General features: G+C 36.0%; 1 protein-coding gene across 1 annotated transcript in view; it reads right to left on the reverse strand.

Annotated features, from left to right (window-relative positions):
* Positions 1 to 2,157: 2,157 nt before the first annotated feature.
* LOC107592564 (copine-4-like) overlaps positions 2,158 to 15,927 on the reverse strand; it is a 15,462-nt gene continuing 1,692 nt past the window's right edge. The window contains exons 2-10 of the mRNA XM_016282100.1: positions 13,601 to 13,672; positions 13,077 to 13,151; positions 8,823 to 8,906; positions 8,651 to 8,740; positions 7,137 to 7,223; positions 6,515 to 6,574; positions 5,262 to 5,395; positions 3,886 to 3,940; positions 2,158 to 2,291 (exon numbers count right to left, since the gene is read on the reverse strand). Of these exons, the coding sequence (XP_016137586.1) occupies positions 2,193 to 2,291; positions 3,886 to 3,940; positions 5,262 to 5,395; positions 6,515 to 6,574; positions 7,137 to 7,223; positions 8,651 to 8,740; positions 8,823 to 8,906; positions 13,077 to 13,151; positions 13,601 to 13,672 (756 nt within the window). The 3' untranslated portion in view covers positions 2,158 to 2,192. The remainder of the gene's footprint in view (positions 2,292 to 3,885; positions 3,941 to 5,261; positions 5,396 to 6,514; positions 6,575 to 7,136; positions 7,224 to 8,650; positions 8,741 to 8,822; positions 8,907 to 13,076; positions 13,152 to 13,600; positions 13,673 to 15,927) is intronic.

Raw genomic sequence — 15,927 nt, forward strand, 5'->3', positions numbered from 1 at the left:
TCACCATATTCTCATTTGTTGAGATAGTGAATTGGTGGGTTTTTGTTAAATGTGAGCCAAAATCATCACAATTAAAAGAACCAAAGACTTAAACTACTTCAGTCTGTGTGCATTGAATTTATTTAATACACGAGTTTCACAATTTGAGTTGAATTACTGAAATAAATGAACTTTTCCACGACATTCTAATTTATTGAGATGCACCTGTATATATATTCTATATAAATAAACATTTCTTTTTCAAATAAATGCTGTTCTTTTGAACTTTTTATTCATCAAAGATTCCTGAACAAAATGTATTACAGTTTCCACAAAATATTAAGCAGCACAACTGTTTTAACTGTCATGAGAATAAGAAATGTTTCTTGAGCAGCAAGTCAGCATATTAGAATTATTTCTGAAGGATCATGTGACACTAAGACTGGGATCATTTGCCATCGTAGAAATAAATTACATTTTAAAATATATTACAACAGAAAACATTATTTTAATTTGTAAATGTATTTCACAATATTATTGTTTTTTGCTCTATTTTGATCAAATAAATGAAGCCTTGATAAGCATAAGATGTACTGACCCAAAGTTTTTCAATGCGAGTGGAGATGCATTTATATATATACATATATATATATATATATATATATATACACACACACACACACACACACGTTTCTTAGAAAACGTTTTTGCCAGAATTCACTACTTTTGAAAGGCCATGACGGGCAAAATTTACTATGGCAGCAGAATGGTTTGTCACAACACCAGCAGGATAGTGCTAACCAATCAAACCTTGACTTCTTGATTGTAGCAAGATGATTACACCCCACTACTCAAAGGTTGAGTTTTGCAGTTGAGCAAAACTTTTAAAAGGAGTGACTTCGGAAGAGTGAGAAGACTGCAAATTGGTTTCTTTCACGGAAAGCAAACAACTGTGCTCACTAGACACCTCACCATGATTTGTCTACAACGGGTTGTCAATATTTAGAAAGTAAAAATTACTGATAACTGCACACCAATATCGTTCACACTATTTAGGCGCACTGTGTGTCTCGTCCAGGTGTGTTGGAACCGCAATACTGTCATGCTGGATTTTCCAGACTATACCAGGGTGGAAAGGTGTGCTGTCTGCTTGGGGTAGATTGGCTGGCATGTGTCCTGGTGGGCTGCGAGCCGCTTGCTATTCCTGGAAGAGACAGGCCTGGCTGCTTGATCAAAAGCTGAGTGGACTGTGCCCATTTGGGCACCACCCTGGTGTGTCGGCGCTGATAGAGGTGGAACAGAAATAGCAAGGGAAATCAAGTGACACCTATACACTAGAGCGATGATCAATTTATCCTGCTCATGGCTGAAGACAGGGATGATGGGAAAGCTAAGTACCAAACACAAACTGAGAGCAAATTATATACAAAATCCAATCATTTGCAACTTCTGACTTGACTTCCAAGGCAACACCATCCCAAAGAGAGTTGGGTTACATTTGAATGGATAGATGACTTGACAGAGGCTTTCTCACAATGACAGAATTATCATTTATATTACTTTACTTTCCCATCTGTTTCTGTATTTCAAGTATTCATTGTTCTTATATTTTCATCTTTACTCTCTGATAGCAGCCCCCCTTTTAGGAGACACGAGTTTCAAACTTTAAACAGGTTGTGATGATGCAAGCCTACCAAGAGATTATGGTCTAAAAACAACTTTGCTTTTGCAGTACAGGGCGGTTAAATATAAAACAGAGTGGTAACAAATTGCGATAAAATATGTAAACCTGTATCCTACAAAATTAAACTCTGTACAAGAAGTTCTGGTCTAATGCAAGGCACCACTATGATTTCACCTAGCCTTAAAACATCTGTTTTTGTGCTGACAGTCATCTTTTCCTGCTGTCTTGGTCAAGAGAGACTTATTATTGGGGATGGGGAGGGTGTGACATCAACCAGGCCTCCCTCCTTCAGACATTCCCCTTAGGCCATATATTTTATAGCAGCATTAAACATTAATGTGTCCACCTTTGTCAATAGCGTAGCTCTGTAATTCATCTATGCATATATTGATCTCCTTTATTTGCGGGGACAACACTATACTGAAGGGCTGTTTGACATTGCCAGTGTTATGTTGAGGCTTTAAGTAGTTCAGTCCCAGTGGGCAAAGGTTACACGGGGTAGTTAATGCATCTGCATTAAGGAGATCAATTAAGATCTGGAATAGATCAAATATTGGGATAAATGCTCTATCATACCTGCACATTCTGGGTTGTCCTCGTTGAAGTTTACTGCAAAGTCATGTGAAACCTGAGGGGAAAAGAAAGAAAAAAGAAACATAACCTTCTTAGGCTATCTGTGGCATCAATAAAATACTCTTTGAAAATAATTCATACCATATATTATGCAGTTGTTAGTTCTCTGAATTTGATTGGCTGAGCAGCTTTCCAAGTGTTTTGATATAGTCCAACAGCAGGGACTTTTCACTGTCTGGTTAGGATTTTTCAGTGACATTTCTGCAGGTTACACCAGTAGGTGATGACAAATCACAGCTTTATAAGCGAGTCATTAATCACTCAAATAATTCAAAAACACAGTTTCATTCAGGAGCTAAACACATGACTGCCTTTATAAGTCACTGAATTATTCACTCAACCGATTCATTTAAATGCTGAGTCATTCGGGTGAGAATATCCATGTGATGGGAAGTCCAAATACATTTCTGCAAAGTGATTCTTTTAGACTGTTACTTTCAGTGAAACAGTTAAAAAAAAGGTTCTCCAGTTCTTTTTACGTCATCACATAATTCTGACATCCCAGCTTCAATCAAACACATTATTAAAGCCATATAAAGAGTATATATTATGTTTATTGTCATCAGTCTTACATTCGATTTTGATTGGTACTGTTGACTTAAGAACTGCTGTGATCAGTGCAGTGTAATGTTGACTCCAGAACCATTGCAAGAACTGTTTATCCAATCGATTCATTGCAAAAAAAACAGACATTATGGTTTTATGACCACATTACTCCATTTAGTCTGAATATTGAACACATTTGAGAGAGCACTTCATTCATCGACTGACTGCTGATTCCAGATGTGAACAGTTTCAAACGATTCAGTCTGATTGGATGAACTGGTTCAATCTGTTTACTGAACAGAACCGGTTCAAAAGAATGATTTGTTCATTCATTCCCACAGTGCATTGCTTGGAGACCCAAGTGTTTATCCAAGTGTTGACCTCGCTTGGAACTATTTCGGTTGGTGAAAAAAAAAATAGACATCAAATGGCAATATTGTGTCTAAAATGACTCCTGTGCACTGAATTATTGTTCAGTCTTGCAATCGTGCTGTGTTGATTATAATTGGTCAGTTAGTCAAATATATTTATATACTGACTGCTAAATTTCTGATTTCTTATATAGCTGTGCTAGTTTCATATCTCAGCTACCACTTTGCTATCTCTATCTTCTCACATGATAAATAAATCAAACTTAAATCAATATTTAATGTACATTAATTTATTTATTTATATGAAGTCAGTAGTCTTGAAATAAGCAGGATAATATACATTCAGCTGGACAATATCGCTGGTCAATACCCCCTTCAGGGGGATTCAAGGCCTTTCTCTTCACATTGTAAATAAACACACAATTTTCAATACTAATGTTTTAAGATTTTTAAGAGATTTTAACAATAAGTCTGGAGTGAGGGCTTAAGCCTAAGATGAATACAAAACACTCTCAGCTCAGCACAAAGGCACACTATCTGTCAGAGGGAAATGAACCTGCTGATATCAGTTCACTCCATCGGTAGCCTAATTAGAAGCATCTTTCACTCTTCATCCCATTAATGAAAAATTCCCATTGCACCCCCATCACTATAAAATGCTAAAGAAGTTACCTTGAAGTCCGGAGGTATCCGAGCACCAAAGCCAAATGCTGGGAACATTTTGTCACTGCACGGAAACGAAAATGGACAGGAGATTAGAGCTGGCATGCATTGAGGATCTTGGGGATTACTTACCAAATTTCCCATCATGCTTTCCTGTCTCAATGGCCCTCATCACTGCTCATTTGTAATGGACACAGATTTGCATAATTGTTATTGTTAGTGCCTGCCAAATCAGTAAGCACTGTGATTTCAGATTTCATCCCAACCAAACGTCCTGATGGATATGCATTCATCTCGTTCTGGAGTGATGCCGGAGCTCGACACGGTGCTGGAAATTAGCTTTTGAATGACTTTTCAGAGTGCTGAAATAACAGCTCAGCTACAGTGGTCAAAAACGCTAGGATTAAGCATGTTATCCAAAAACTGCTTCGGGTTTCTAAAGAATCACCAAATGTTGAAATGCAGAGGCCATAGGTCTAATAAAATAAGATTTAAAAATAACAGACTGTCTGTCCAATTGTAACTCCCACCTTTAACATATCTTTAATTAAAACAGGCCTAGTCTGTTTTATGTTTTTACAGCAAAATAGAGCAGCTATGTAAATTGGGATCAAACTAAAACAACGTTTTATTTATTTATTCATAAATTCCAATTAACCCCTCTCAATTTACTGTTTGAAGTGGAAAGCACTGTAAATTAAGTTTTCTGTGATGCATCTTGGTTATGTCACAAGAACTATTTTCCCTGTTTAGTCTCTGAAGTTCAGGACATCACATTTCTTCATATTAGCTGTGTGCCACGGCAGCAAATCAGTCACTGACTTAACAGACGGTGTTTTTGTATTACGGTACCTCCTAAGCAAACTAGTCTCAAACCGGCTTCCAAGGCACCATAACATCATGTATAAAGCAATGTATGACCTGCATATTGCTCTCTGTGCTCCAGGGTTTTCTGTTTAAAAAAATTATTATAATAATTTCACTGTGGGTAAAACATCCACTATCAAATTAAATATTAATATTTTTTTCTTGTAAAAAATGTTCTTTGGTCAGAATACATGGCTACTTTTGAATGGCCATCAATGGTGAATGATGCATCCACATCTACAAGGTTTTAGAACCATGCTAACCAGCCAAACCTTGATCCCTTGTTTCATTCACATCACATTTTTATGATTTTATTATTTAGACAGCCTACACATTACATAAAAAATAAAATCCCAATGTTGGGACTCTACTTTACTCACTATACTGTCAAAACACTGCACATTCTGAGAAAGAGAACTGACTCGCATATGTGTGAACCTAAACAACTGGTGTATGAAAGAAAGTCGAGTACCGAGAGAGCTGAAGTTGGGATTTGATTGGCTGTTCAGCCTGCTCACCTGTCATAGTCTTGGCAAATCTCCCCCACTGCGACTAAAGCTTTCAGATACTCGTTAGGCTGGTAGGGGTGGATGTAGTGTAACGAACAACTGTTTCTAGGATCCCCATTAGAGGCTGTAAAATCAATCGCTACCTGAAAAGACAAGCAGCAATCAAAGTCGTGCTTTGATGCTAATTACTCAAAATGTATACACCATGTGGAGAATCTCTACAGAGTGCTGTCTCCTGCCGGCATTGACAGAGAGTAAACAGATTGTATAGAGCTGTAAAATGCATGCGTTTAAGTAGGCGTGGGACTATGTATTTAGATCAAATATACCTGGCTTGTATAGTTATGACAGACTTCTTAACACAATATTCCCAATATATAAAGTCATGCACTAAAAGTCAATAGTATGGACATACATGACTGACTTTTTTTTCTCATGATCACAAAACGTAAGTAGTGGTTCTCAAATCCTTTTAAGAAGACAACAACTAAAATACAAATTTTGGACAATGTAACACTCCAAATTAGGGGGAAGTTTATACCCAACATCTTGAAATAGTTTCTATTACCAACCCATAAGTTTGCTGAAACTTATGTTTTATTCATTCACTAAGTTTAACTACATATGTATGCATTTTTAATCAAATTAGTCATTAATAACCCTAATGGATTTTATAGCAATCCCTGAAAGTAAGATCCCTCTCCCTTAGCAATACCATTTTCTGTTTAAGCAGAAAAGGTTTGTAAAAATCGCAGGTCTACCAGTTTGCTTTCTAGAGAAAAATCAACACTCATTAAAACGGCATGTTATATAAATTCATAAAACAAACACGAGGTCAACTGAATTGAAACTAATTCTAAAAACCTTTCAGGAGACTGTACATAACAACAATTCAGGAAGAATTTATTGTGACAGAAAATAAAAGCAATGAAACACTACGGTGCACACAAAAGTGTCATGCGAAATGAACAGTGCTGTAAGCAGGTGAGACAATTATTACTTTATAAATTATGCAAAAAAATAAACATTTAGAATGATAATTTTGTTTTCCTGTTCCCATTAGTATGTACATGGTAATGAATAATAAATCATGAGTGTTCTGACTAATAATAACATAATTCATTAAGCAAAACTGGCGGCTATGCTAATGTCAGAGAAAACAAATGATAATGGATGATTAGTTTTATAGATATAAACACAGATAAATGAACTCCATTGACTTAAAAAATGAGAAAGCATGAGTTGTATCTGCCTGGACTTACTGTAAACTGTATTTGGCAACCACCCATGATGTAGTCCAGAAAGGAATGCATCTTAATTATCTGTGGATACAAAAGGGCAGGTTATCACGAATACGCACTTTCATGTTGCTATCTCCTTCTCATCACTTCTAATTTATGTCAATTACACTCTTAAAAATAAAGGTGCTTCACGATGCCATAGAAGAACCTTTTTGTCTAAATGGTTCCATAAAGAACCTTTAACATCTGAAGAACCTTTCTGTTTCACAAAAGGTTCTTTGTGGTGAAAGAAGGTTCTTCAGATTATAAAAAGGTAAGAAAGAGATGGTTCTTTAAAGAACCTTTGACTGAATGGTTCTTTGTGGAACCAAAAATGGTTCTTCTATGGCATCACTCGAAGAACCGTTTGAAGCACCTTTATTTTTAAGAGTGTATGATCAAATTCAGTGGCCATTGCAGAGCTGGGATCTCACATTTTAGCCTGATGGAATGACTTCTAGCTGTGTGAAGTTCCCACCTCTATCTACCGTAACCATCAAAGCCTCTGCTGACAGCATGACACTGTCTCTTTTTGAAATACAAGGCCTACGGGGAGGAGACAAGGTCCTCTAGAGAGAAACATTTTATGATGAAAAAATATTACCTTGCACTGATTCAGAATGACAATCCCAGAGTTCTTGTAATTCTTCTTCTTGACTTTATATTTGGGGTTTATGCATTCCCACTGGACCTGTCATTGTTTCAAAAGCATAAAAACAAACCATTAGCTTTCCATCAGTACTGGTTGGAGTGGGCGATCGAGAAGTCCTGGAAAATATAATAGCTTCATTAGAATGTGTGAGATGGTGCATAATCGCTTCCCATTGAAGGCCAAAAATAAGTGTTCCAGTAGACAATAGACTCAGAAAACAACAATTTCAGTCATATTAATGAGGAATGATATCAAGCCTGGAAGCGATGTTTTAAAAAATCTGGTACCGATGCCTGCAGTATTGAGATATAAACCCAAAGCATTCGGGACTTCACAAGAGAACGAGGTGTCATCCAGCTGTAGCTGTGCATTTTAGCAGAGTTACAATTAACCAGAGGCGGATATCGATTATTAAGGAGGATGTGGTCATTTTGTGTGAATTTTTTTTACAATAAAAAATGCAATTATCCAGTTTGTAAACAGCATAGTGGTCCTGAAATGCAATATCCAAATTACAGAAGTGCAGAATGACTTAATGGACACTTAGAGATCTAGCAGGTGCAGGATTACGAACTCTGATGTGATGCTTTTTGTGTGCTTGCCAGATGTTTAAAGTGCAACACACTGCTTTACAGACATCACAAAACAGCATTTCAACGTCATTCCATCAGTTGTGTCATTAAATTAAATGAGAGAAGGCCAGAAAGAGGAAAGAGGGAGGTGAATTAGGAAATGCACATATTTAAGTGGAATACATGGTACTTCCTAGTGAATCCTTCCTGAAACACATGCTCACCAAGCCTAATAGACCTGAGCCAGTGTAACCAGGCCATGTGACTGATCAGAGCTCCTGCCAGATCCGATCTCCACACACATGGTGGTCCAGCAACACTCATTGAATTTCTAAACAGTATGAAAATCAGCACTGACCACCTGTCAGCGTATAAATGCAACTTCACCAAGTTAAACCAGTAAAATGGTCAAGGCTAGATTGAGAACAGCTTAAATAATAATATAAAAATAAATCCATTATTTGGTCATGGACAGAAATACTTGTACGCAAAAAATCTATCTATCTATCTATCCAAAAGTAGACTTATGCAACAGTATCTCACTCAGACACTAACTGCATCAAAATGCACTGGAAATCTGAACATTGAAATTAACATCTGCATTAATTCAATAATAAAACATCTTTTCCCAAAGTGCTGAAGGGCCTTTCAGTCAAATTTTAGTAGAATTATTGACGGGTAATAAGTAAACAATTTTTACCCAAGAGCACCTACATCAAATTACAAGCGCAATGCATGTACTTCTAAGCTTCTTATAAGCTGCCGCCTGCCAGCAACATGAATTGCAAATGCTAATGTAAATGTAAAACTAAATTAAAATTGATCCATGTATTTATTTGTTAGTGTAAGTCAGATACACTTTCATCTGCAAAAGCAAGTGACATCATATTTTACCTTCAGTATTCTTTCATGGTCTCCACTACAGAGTGAGTTAAGGGACGTCTTGAAGGTCTTCCACATGGGGTTGAGGTTATTCATGACCGTCTGTATGCAGAGGGGAAGAGAGCAATTCAGTGTCGCTTAAGCACTATCACAGAGAAATCTTAGAAAGAAATGGTTGTCTTACCTCTGTTCTGTGCACTAGTTGCTGAGTATTGTCATCGTTTACCCTGTAGATCTCTAAGAATGGATCTGACTTGCTAAAAAAATCCTGAGGGAATAACAAGCACAGAGATCAGCTGAACATCTCAAACAAAGTGATTCTGGAGAGTTTGTACATTCCATAATATACATGATGCATCTAATATGCATTCATGTAGCCCAGCATCATCGCCATTACATGAAACATTGTTTTTTAGCTAAAACAAATTGAAAATTAATTGTGTCCTTGCTGGTAACTATTTTTCAAGCAGCTTCCTGCTCCCACTGTCGGCTGCCCCATCCCACTCTGCTCCTATCTGTCTGCTTAGGGGTCTTCTCACCTGATAAGACCAAATACGGAGGGGGATAGATATTACACTAATAGCACCATACAATATAGGCCAAGATAATCAAGTCACTAAAATTACTTGATAAATGCAATCAAATGCGCTCCTAGTCTATTTAAAATTATTTTATTATTTTTCAGAGACACAGAGACTCTTTTTGTCTAAATCTCTTCTTTTCTTTGACCACCAAGGAGCTCCAAAAAGATTCAGTAATGTTGCCTTTGCTAAATATAAACTGCTATTTAAAACACATTATTACACACCTCTCATGAATACGGATTGGTCAAAAGCAGCATGTAGCTATTAGATTTTTCTAATAAATTAAATTTTTCCTTACATAAAATATCATCAATATTAGGGCTGCACGATAAATCGCATGCGATATTTAATGCACATCTTGTTAGTAAAGCCGGTTCAGTAATCAGCGGTAAATCTCCATCACGTGCGTGCTTTCACATGGAGCAGCATTTACTACACAAAGCCATTGTTCACTGACAAGCTGCGCTAAACCACGATCATATATGAACATGGTTTAGCGCAGCTTGTCAGTGAACAACGACTCTGTGTAGTAAATCTCTAAGAATGGATATACTTAGAGTATAAATGGATTTACTTATGAATATAAATTTATATTCATAAGTAAATCCATTTATACTCTAAGTATATCCATTCTTAGAGATTTACTACACAGAGTCGTTGTTCACTGACAAGCTGCGCTAAACCACGATCATATATGAACATGGTTTAGCGCAGCTTGTCAGTGAACAACGACTCTGTGTAGTAAATCTCTAAGAATGGATATACTTAGAGTATAAATGGATTTACTTATGAATATAAATTTATATTTATATTCATTAATTGATATAAATATAAATTGTGCTACTTAATATTTTTTTAGAGCCTGCAATACTTTTTTCAACTAATGACATAAGTCTTTACTATCACAGATGCGCATTAAATATCGCATGTGATTTATCGTGCAGCCCTAATCAATATATATCATTAATTGATATAAATATAAATTGTGCTACTTAATATTTTTTTAGAGCCTGCAGTACTTTTTTCAACTAACGACATAAGTCTTTACTATCACTTTTTTTATCAATTTAACATATTTAAACTATTCACAGCACTTGAGAAGTAAGCCTACATAACATGAAATATGCATATATATCTCCCTTTATCACTCTTGTAATACTGTAGATTGTATAAATATTAAACAGCAACACTGACAATAAGAAACTAGTATGCCTTTCTTTAAGTTTCCCACAGTTGCAGATTTTCGTGGGCTAATTATGCTTATAAAACACTTTTCCTCGGAGGACAGCGGCAGGTATGCTGAATGATCAAAACAGCACTGAATCACCAGAAACCATTTTCAGGACTTTCAGATCTTTCCAAACAACTTTAACACATAAAAAGAGCCACATGGACAGAAGATTCACAACAGACCACCCACAGCATAGCGCTCAAGGATGTCATCTACTCCAGTAATGTTCTCCTAAAGGCTTGTAGTCAATTCAGCCAAAGTTTAAGACGTGAGAATGAAACAGCAACTTATCAAAAGTTATCAGAAGATCTTGACAGCCTGGGTCTCTGATCAAAGTTTTAATTACTCAGATACCAAGGATATGATTTTCACTAAAGGATTATAACTTAGGAAAAGAAAATAACTCTTAAATGAAAAGTGATTTGAAGGAGGCTTTCCTGTTCTACCTTTTGACGCCCTGTCAAGCAGCAGTACGGGACGCTCTGTGTGAAACTGAGACGCTCGTGGATCATTTGTTATGCTTGTATTAATCCCTCTTATTAATTTTAGTCCCCTGTAATTACCCTGCTGACAAGAGTTGATTGTGTCTCCCACAGGAATAGTACTCTCTCTATCACTCTCTCTTTGCCATGAGGCTGTTACTGAAGGATGGGAGAGTTAAATTATGCTGCTGACAAGAGTTGATTGTGTCTCCCACAGGAATAGTACTCTCTCTCTATCACTCTCTCTTTGCCATGAGGCTGTTACTGAAGGATGGGAGAGTTCAATTATATTTGACACTTAACAGCAAACCAAGGTCCCAATGCAAGAGAACAGAAAACTGCTTTCACATTTCACATGCTTATTTTTTAAAGGCACAGCCACACAAAAAAACAGACTGTTTAATCCTAGGGATCAGAAAGAGGGTGAAAAATTGTATAAAACAGTGTTTTTGGTGCTAAAAAATACATCTAATTATACACTACCATTCAAAATGTTGGGGTCAGTAAGATTTGTCAATGTTAAGAAGTCTCTAATGCTAATCAAGGCTACATTTATTTTATCAAAAATACATTAAAAAAGTAATATGAAATATTACAACTGAAAATAACTGTAAAATAACTGTTTTCTATGTTAAAATGTTAAATTTGTGATGGCAAAGCTGAATTTTTAGCATCATTACTCCAGTCTTCAGTGTCATATAATCCTTCAGAAATCATTCTAATATGCTGATTTGCTGCTCAAAAAAAAATTCTTATTATTATCAATGATAAAAACAGTTGTTTGGTGTAATTTTTGTAGAAACCGGCATTTTTTAGGATCCTTTGATGAATAGGAAGTTCAAAAGAACAGCATCGATTTGAAATAGAAATCTTTTGTAATATTATAAATGTATTTACTGTCAATTTAATGCATCCTTGCTTAATAAAAGCATTTATTTCTTTTAAAAAATCCTACTGACCCCAAACTTTTGAATGGTATTGGACCTCAGATAAATGTTTATAATCTGACCCCTTATATAACTTAGGAAAAGAAAATAACTCTTAAATGAAAAGTGATTTGAAGGAGGCTTTCCTGTTCTACCTTTTGACGCCCTGTCAAGCAGCAGTACGGGACGCTCTGTGTGAAACTGAGACGCTCGTGGATCATTTGTTATGCTTGTATTAATCCCTCTTATTAATTTTAGTCCCCTGTAATTACCCTGCTGACAAGAGTTGATTGTGTCTCCCACAGGAATAGTACTCTCTCTCTATCACTCTCTCTTTGCCATGAGGCTGTTACTGAAGGATGGGAGAGTTAAATTATGTTTGACACTTAACAGCAAACCAAGGTCCCAATGCAAGAGAACAGAAAACTGCTTTCACATTTCACATGCTTATTTTTTAAAGGCACAGCCACACAAAAAAACAGACTGTTTAATCCTAGGGATCAGAAAGAGGGTGAAAAATTGTATAAAACAGTGTTTTTGGTGCTAAAAAATACATCTAATTATACACTACCATTCAAAATGTTGGGGTCAGTAAGATTTGTCAATGTTAAGAAGTCTCTAATGCTAATCAAGGCTACATTTATTTTATCAAAAATACATTAAAAAAGTAATATGAAATATTACAACTGAAAATAACTGTAAAATAACTGTTTTCTATGTTAAAATGTTAAATTTGTGATGGCAAAGCTGAATTTTTAGCATCATTACTCCAGTCTTCAGTGTCATATAATCCTTCAGAAATCATTCTAATATGCTGATTTGCTGCTCAAAAAAAAATTCTTATTATTATCAATGATAAAAACAGTTGTTTGGTGTAATTTTTGTAGAAACCGGCATTTTTTAGGATCTTTTGATGAATAGGAAGTTCAAAAGAACAGCATCGATTTGAAATAGAAATCTTTTGTAATATTATAAATGTATTTACTGTCAATTTAATGCATCCTTGCTTAATAAAAGCATTTATTTCTTTTAAAAAATCCTACTGACCCCAAACTTTTGAATGGTATTGGACCTCAGATAAATGTTTATAATCTGACCCCTTAAAAAACATCATAAGGCCCAAAACTAATTGCAGACAAAAACTGATGGTTGTTGTTACAGTACATAAGATCATTTTATATTCTGAATAAACATGTGCACAGGAGGTCTTCCTACCTTATCATCCAGCTTCCTCGCACTGAACGAGAGTTCGACATAATCGTTATTTCCTGTTAGCTCCTCAGCGGTGATCTGGAGAGATTGAGAGTGATGAATTGTTTTTAGCAGAAGAGAAAACAGAATCAGAAGCTAACCGTGAAGACTGACATTTGTTTTATAGATCTCGCTCTTCTCATCCACTGAGCTTTACATGTTCAACTGTTGCTGCTGCGTTCCTGTCAATGTGCATTAACAAGCTCCTCTGGCTATTTTCTGCAATTTTTGTTTCATAGCTCACATTCAATACCACATCTGACTGTTTTGGAAGGGTTTTGTGTACATTGAGAAGTTGTTCTATGTTTGCCTGGGTTCAATAGTGGCATTGATCATACAAAGCACCTCTATCATATAAAGTGCAAAGCTTTTAAAGGTTAAATGATTGCATAAGGCCATTTGCTGGTCTTGTGCACTGCTGGATGTTTGCATAAGTATAGCATGAGAGAAAGCAAACAGATAAATTTGGGATTTGGGAAAGTGCTCACCATAATAGACGATTTCCCGACTGTGTTGCCCTGTTTAAGCAAGGCTTTGGTGAATTTTCTCTGGGAGATGATCTATTTGGACAGAAATAAGATATTTTAAGTCGGTCAGAGGCCGCCTTGTTTTGATGGACAGAACACACACAAAAACACATGAATATGTGCAGAATGCAGCACATAATAACACCTTGGAGAGAATTTGGCATGTAAGCTTAGTTCATAATTACACCATAAAGTCTTATCCACTTCATATACTGTAAGTGCTGCATTATTAACTGTTAAATATTTATAAATAGGAGGCAGTGCTTTTGGTTTTATTTCCCCTAGAAACTTTGTATGAGTGAGTGTCAACAACTCGCTTTCTCACTTTATTAAATGCAGCTCATTTCAACAATTATACTCACCTCTTCCCCCTCCAACCAAAACAGACTGAATACGAAGGGAAAACACCAAGGTTGCTTGCTTGCTTTCTGACATAGAAGATCTTTTACCATTTAAAAAGATGTAAATGTCTGTCTTTATAATGTATTTCACTTGTGTAAAGTGGATGTTTATTATGAACTGTGCACTGTATTTATCACATGCCATTTGCCATAAACAAAAGCTTAACATTTAAAAGAATAATTGCATGAGTTGCATCTGAGATGTACAATGTTGCTTCATAGTGCTTCATTATGGACTTGTATATTGGCCAGAAGTGACTGTTTAAAGTTAAAATGCTTTAATAACTGAATTGTTATCTACAAACATGCAGTTTTTCGCTTCACAAGACGTTACTTGATGGACTGGAGTCATGTGGATTATTGTGATGTTTCTATCAGCTGTTTGGACTCTCATTCTGACGGCACCCATTCACTGCAGAGGATCCATTGTTGAGCAAGAGATGTAATGCTACATTTTCACATCTGTTGCGATGAAGAAACAAACTCATCTATATCTTGGATGGCCTGAGGGTGTTCCAAGTTCCAAATTAGAACTTCGGAATATTCATATTTTCTTGAAAATATTCTTTACATAAATAATCATATTTATTCAAATGTGTTTTTTTTATGTTTACTTCAGCATTAAAATGGTCAGTTTATATAACTCAGGGTGCCCATTTAATTTGCACCAACCACCTGGAGACCCCGCCATTTCTCTTCATTAAGGTCTATAAATATTCGCCTGACTCTTCCAGGTGTTTGCTCTTTATTTACAAGGGCTTCCTCAGGGCAGCTGGTGCTGTTTTATTGGGAAAGTTGCGTGTGCCATCTACTCAGCATTCTCCTGAATAAACATCAGTCGGGGAGACATGGACCTCAAAGCAGATGCTTATTTCTGCTGCTGAATATGCAAATAAATCTCACTTAAAGTGAAAATAATACAGTTCTGATGATGCTTAATACACATCCGTTCTCTATCTAACTGTTGTTTGTATTCCAACACTGCTGTCAGGAAACATCTGCTCTGTTGTACATCAGGCAACTTGTTAACCTCTCAGAATGCTTCTTGTGACTATTTATCAGAAAAGAAGTAATTGCCTCTATTGTGTGACATCTTGTGTATTTAAAGAAAGAAAGAAACTTGTTAAACAAGTCAAAAACCGGTTGAAATCACACATGAGCTGTAAGAGGATCGGGAGAATCATGCAAATCTTAACAAACATAGTCCATTTCATTGCTCACTGATAATAAATCAGGCCTTACAAGATTTTTCATTAGGAAAATAAAAATGTGACCTGGAACCAGAAGAGCAGGGCCATTCCAAGCCAAGATTTCCATTTACGGATCTTCCATCACGTTCTCATACACATCAACAAGCAGATCCCACATGACAATTTCTGGCAAGAGAAGTCTGGACAAGCCAGCTTTTGAAAAAAAGACGTGTGTCCACTCAGCCTTAGAAAAGTCCCTTTATGCCTGCATAAACAGGGGCCTGAGGTAATCACTAGACTGGACTGACAGTCTTTTGGCAGTGAGGGGCAGAGCAGTCAACACATAGACAGCAGAGCTCTGGAGATACCAATAAATATTCAAGACACCATTGTTAGAAAGGCTTCTTGTCATTCGGTTGCACTTCATTGGAGCTGCTCAAATGGTGATATATATCAATGTGTTGATCATACAATTATGGTTTAAGGCAATAATTCAATCACAAATTAAATTTACCAAGTTTTTTTTTTGTTTGTTTGTTTTTTGCAAATGATGCACTATTTTTCATGTCTGTATTTGATGTTTTGTTTGAGTTTTTTTTGCAAAAGATGGACTATTTTTCATGCTAGCTATATTTGAACAAAAATACAGTAAAAGGAAATATTTTAAATATTCTAAAAATTTAAAATAACTATATAT

Source organism: Sinocyclocheilus grahami, unplaced genomic scaffold, assembly GCF_001515645.1.
Source record: "Sinocyclocheilus grahami isolate Dianchi unplaced genomic scaffold, SAMN03320097.WGS_v1.1 scaffold9.1, whole genome shotgun sequence".
Taxonomy (NCBI): domain Eukaryota; kingdom Metazoa; phylum Chordata; class Actinopteri; order Cypriniformes; family Cyprinidae; genus Sinocyclocheilus; species Sinocyclocheilus grahami.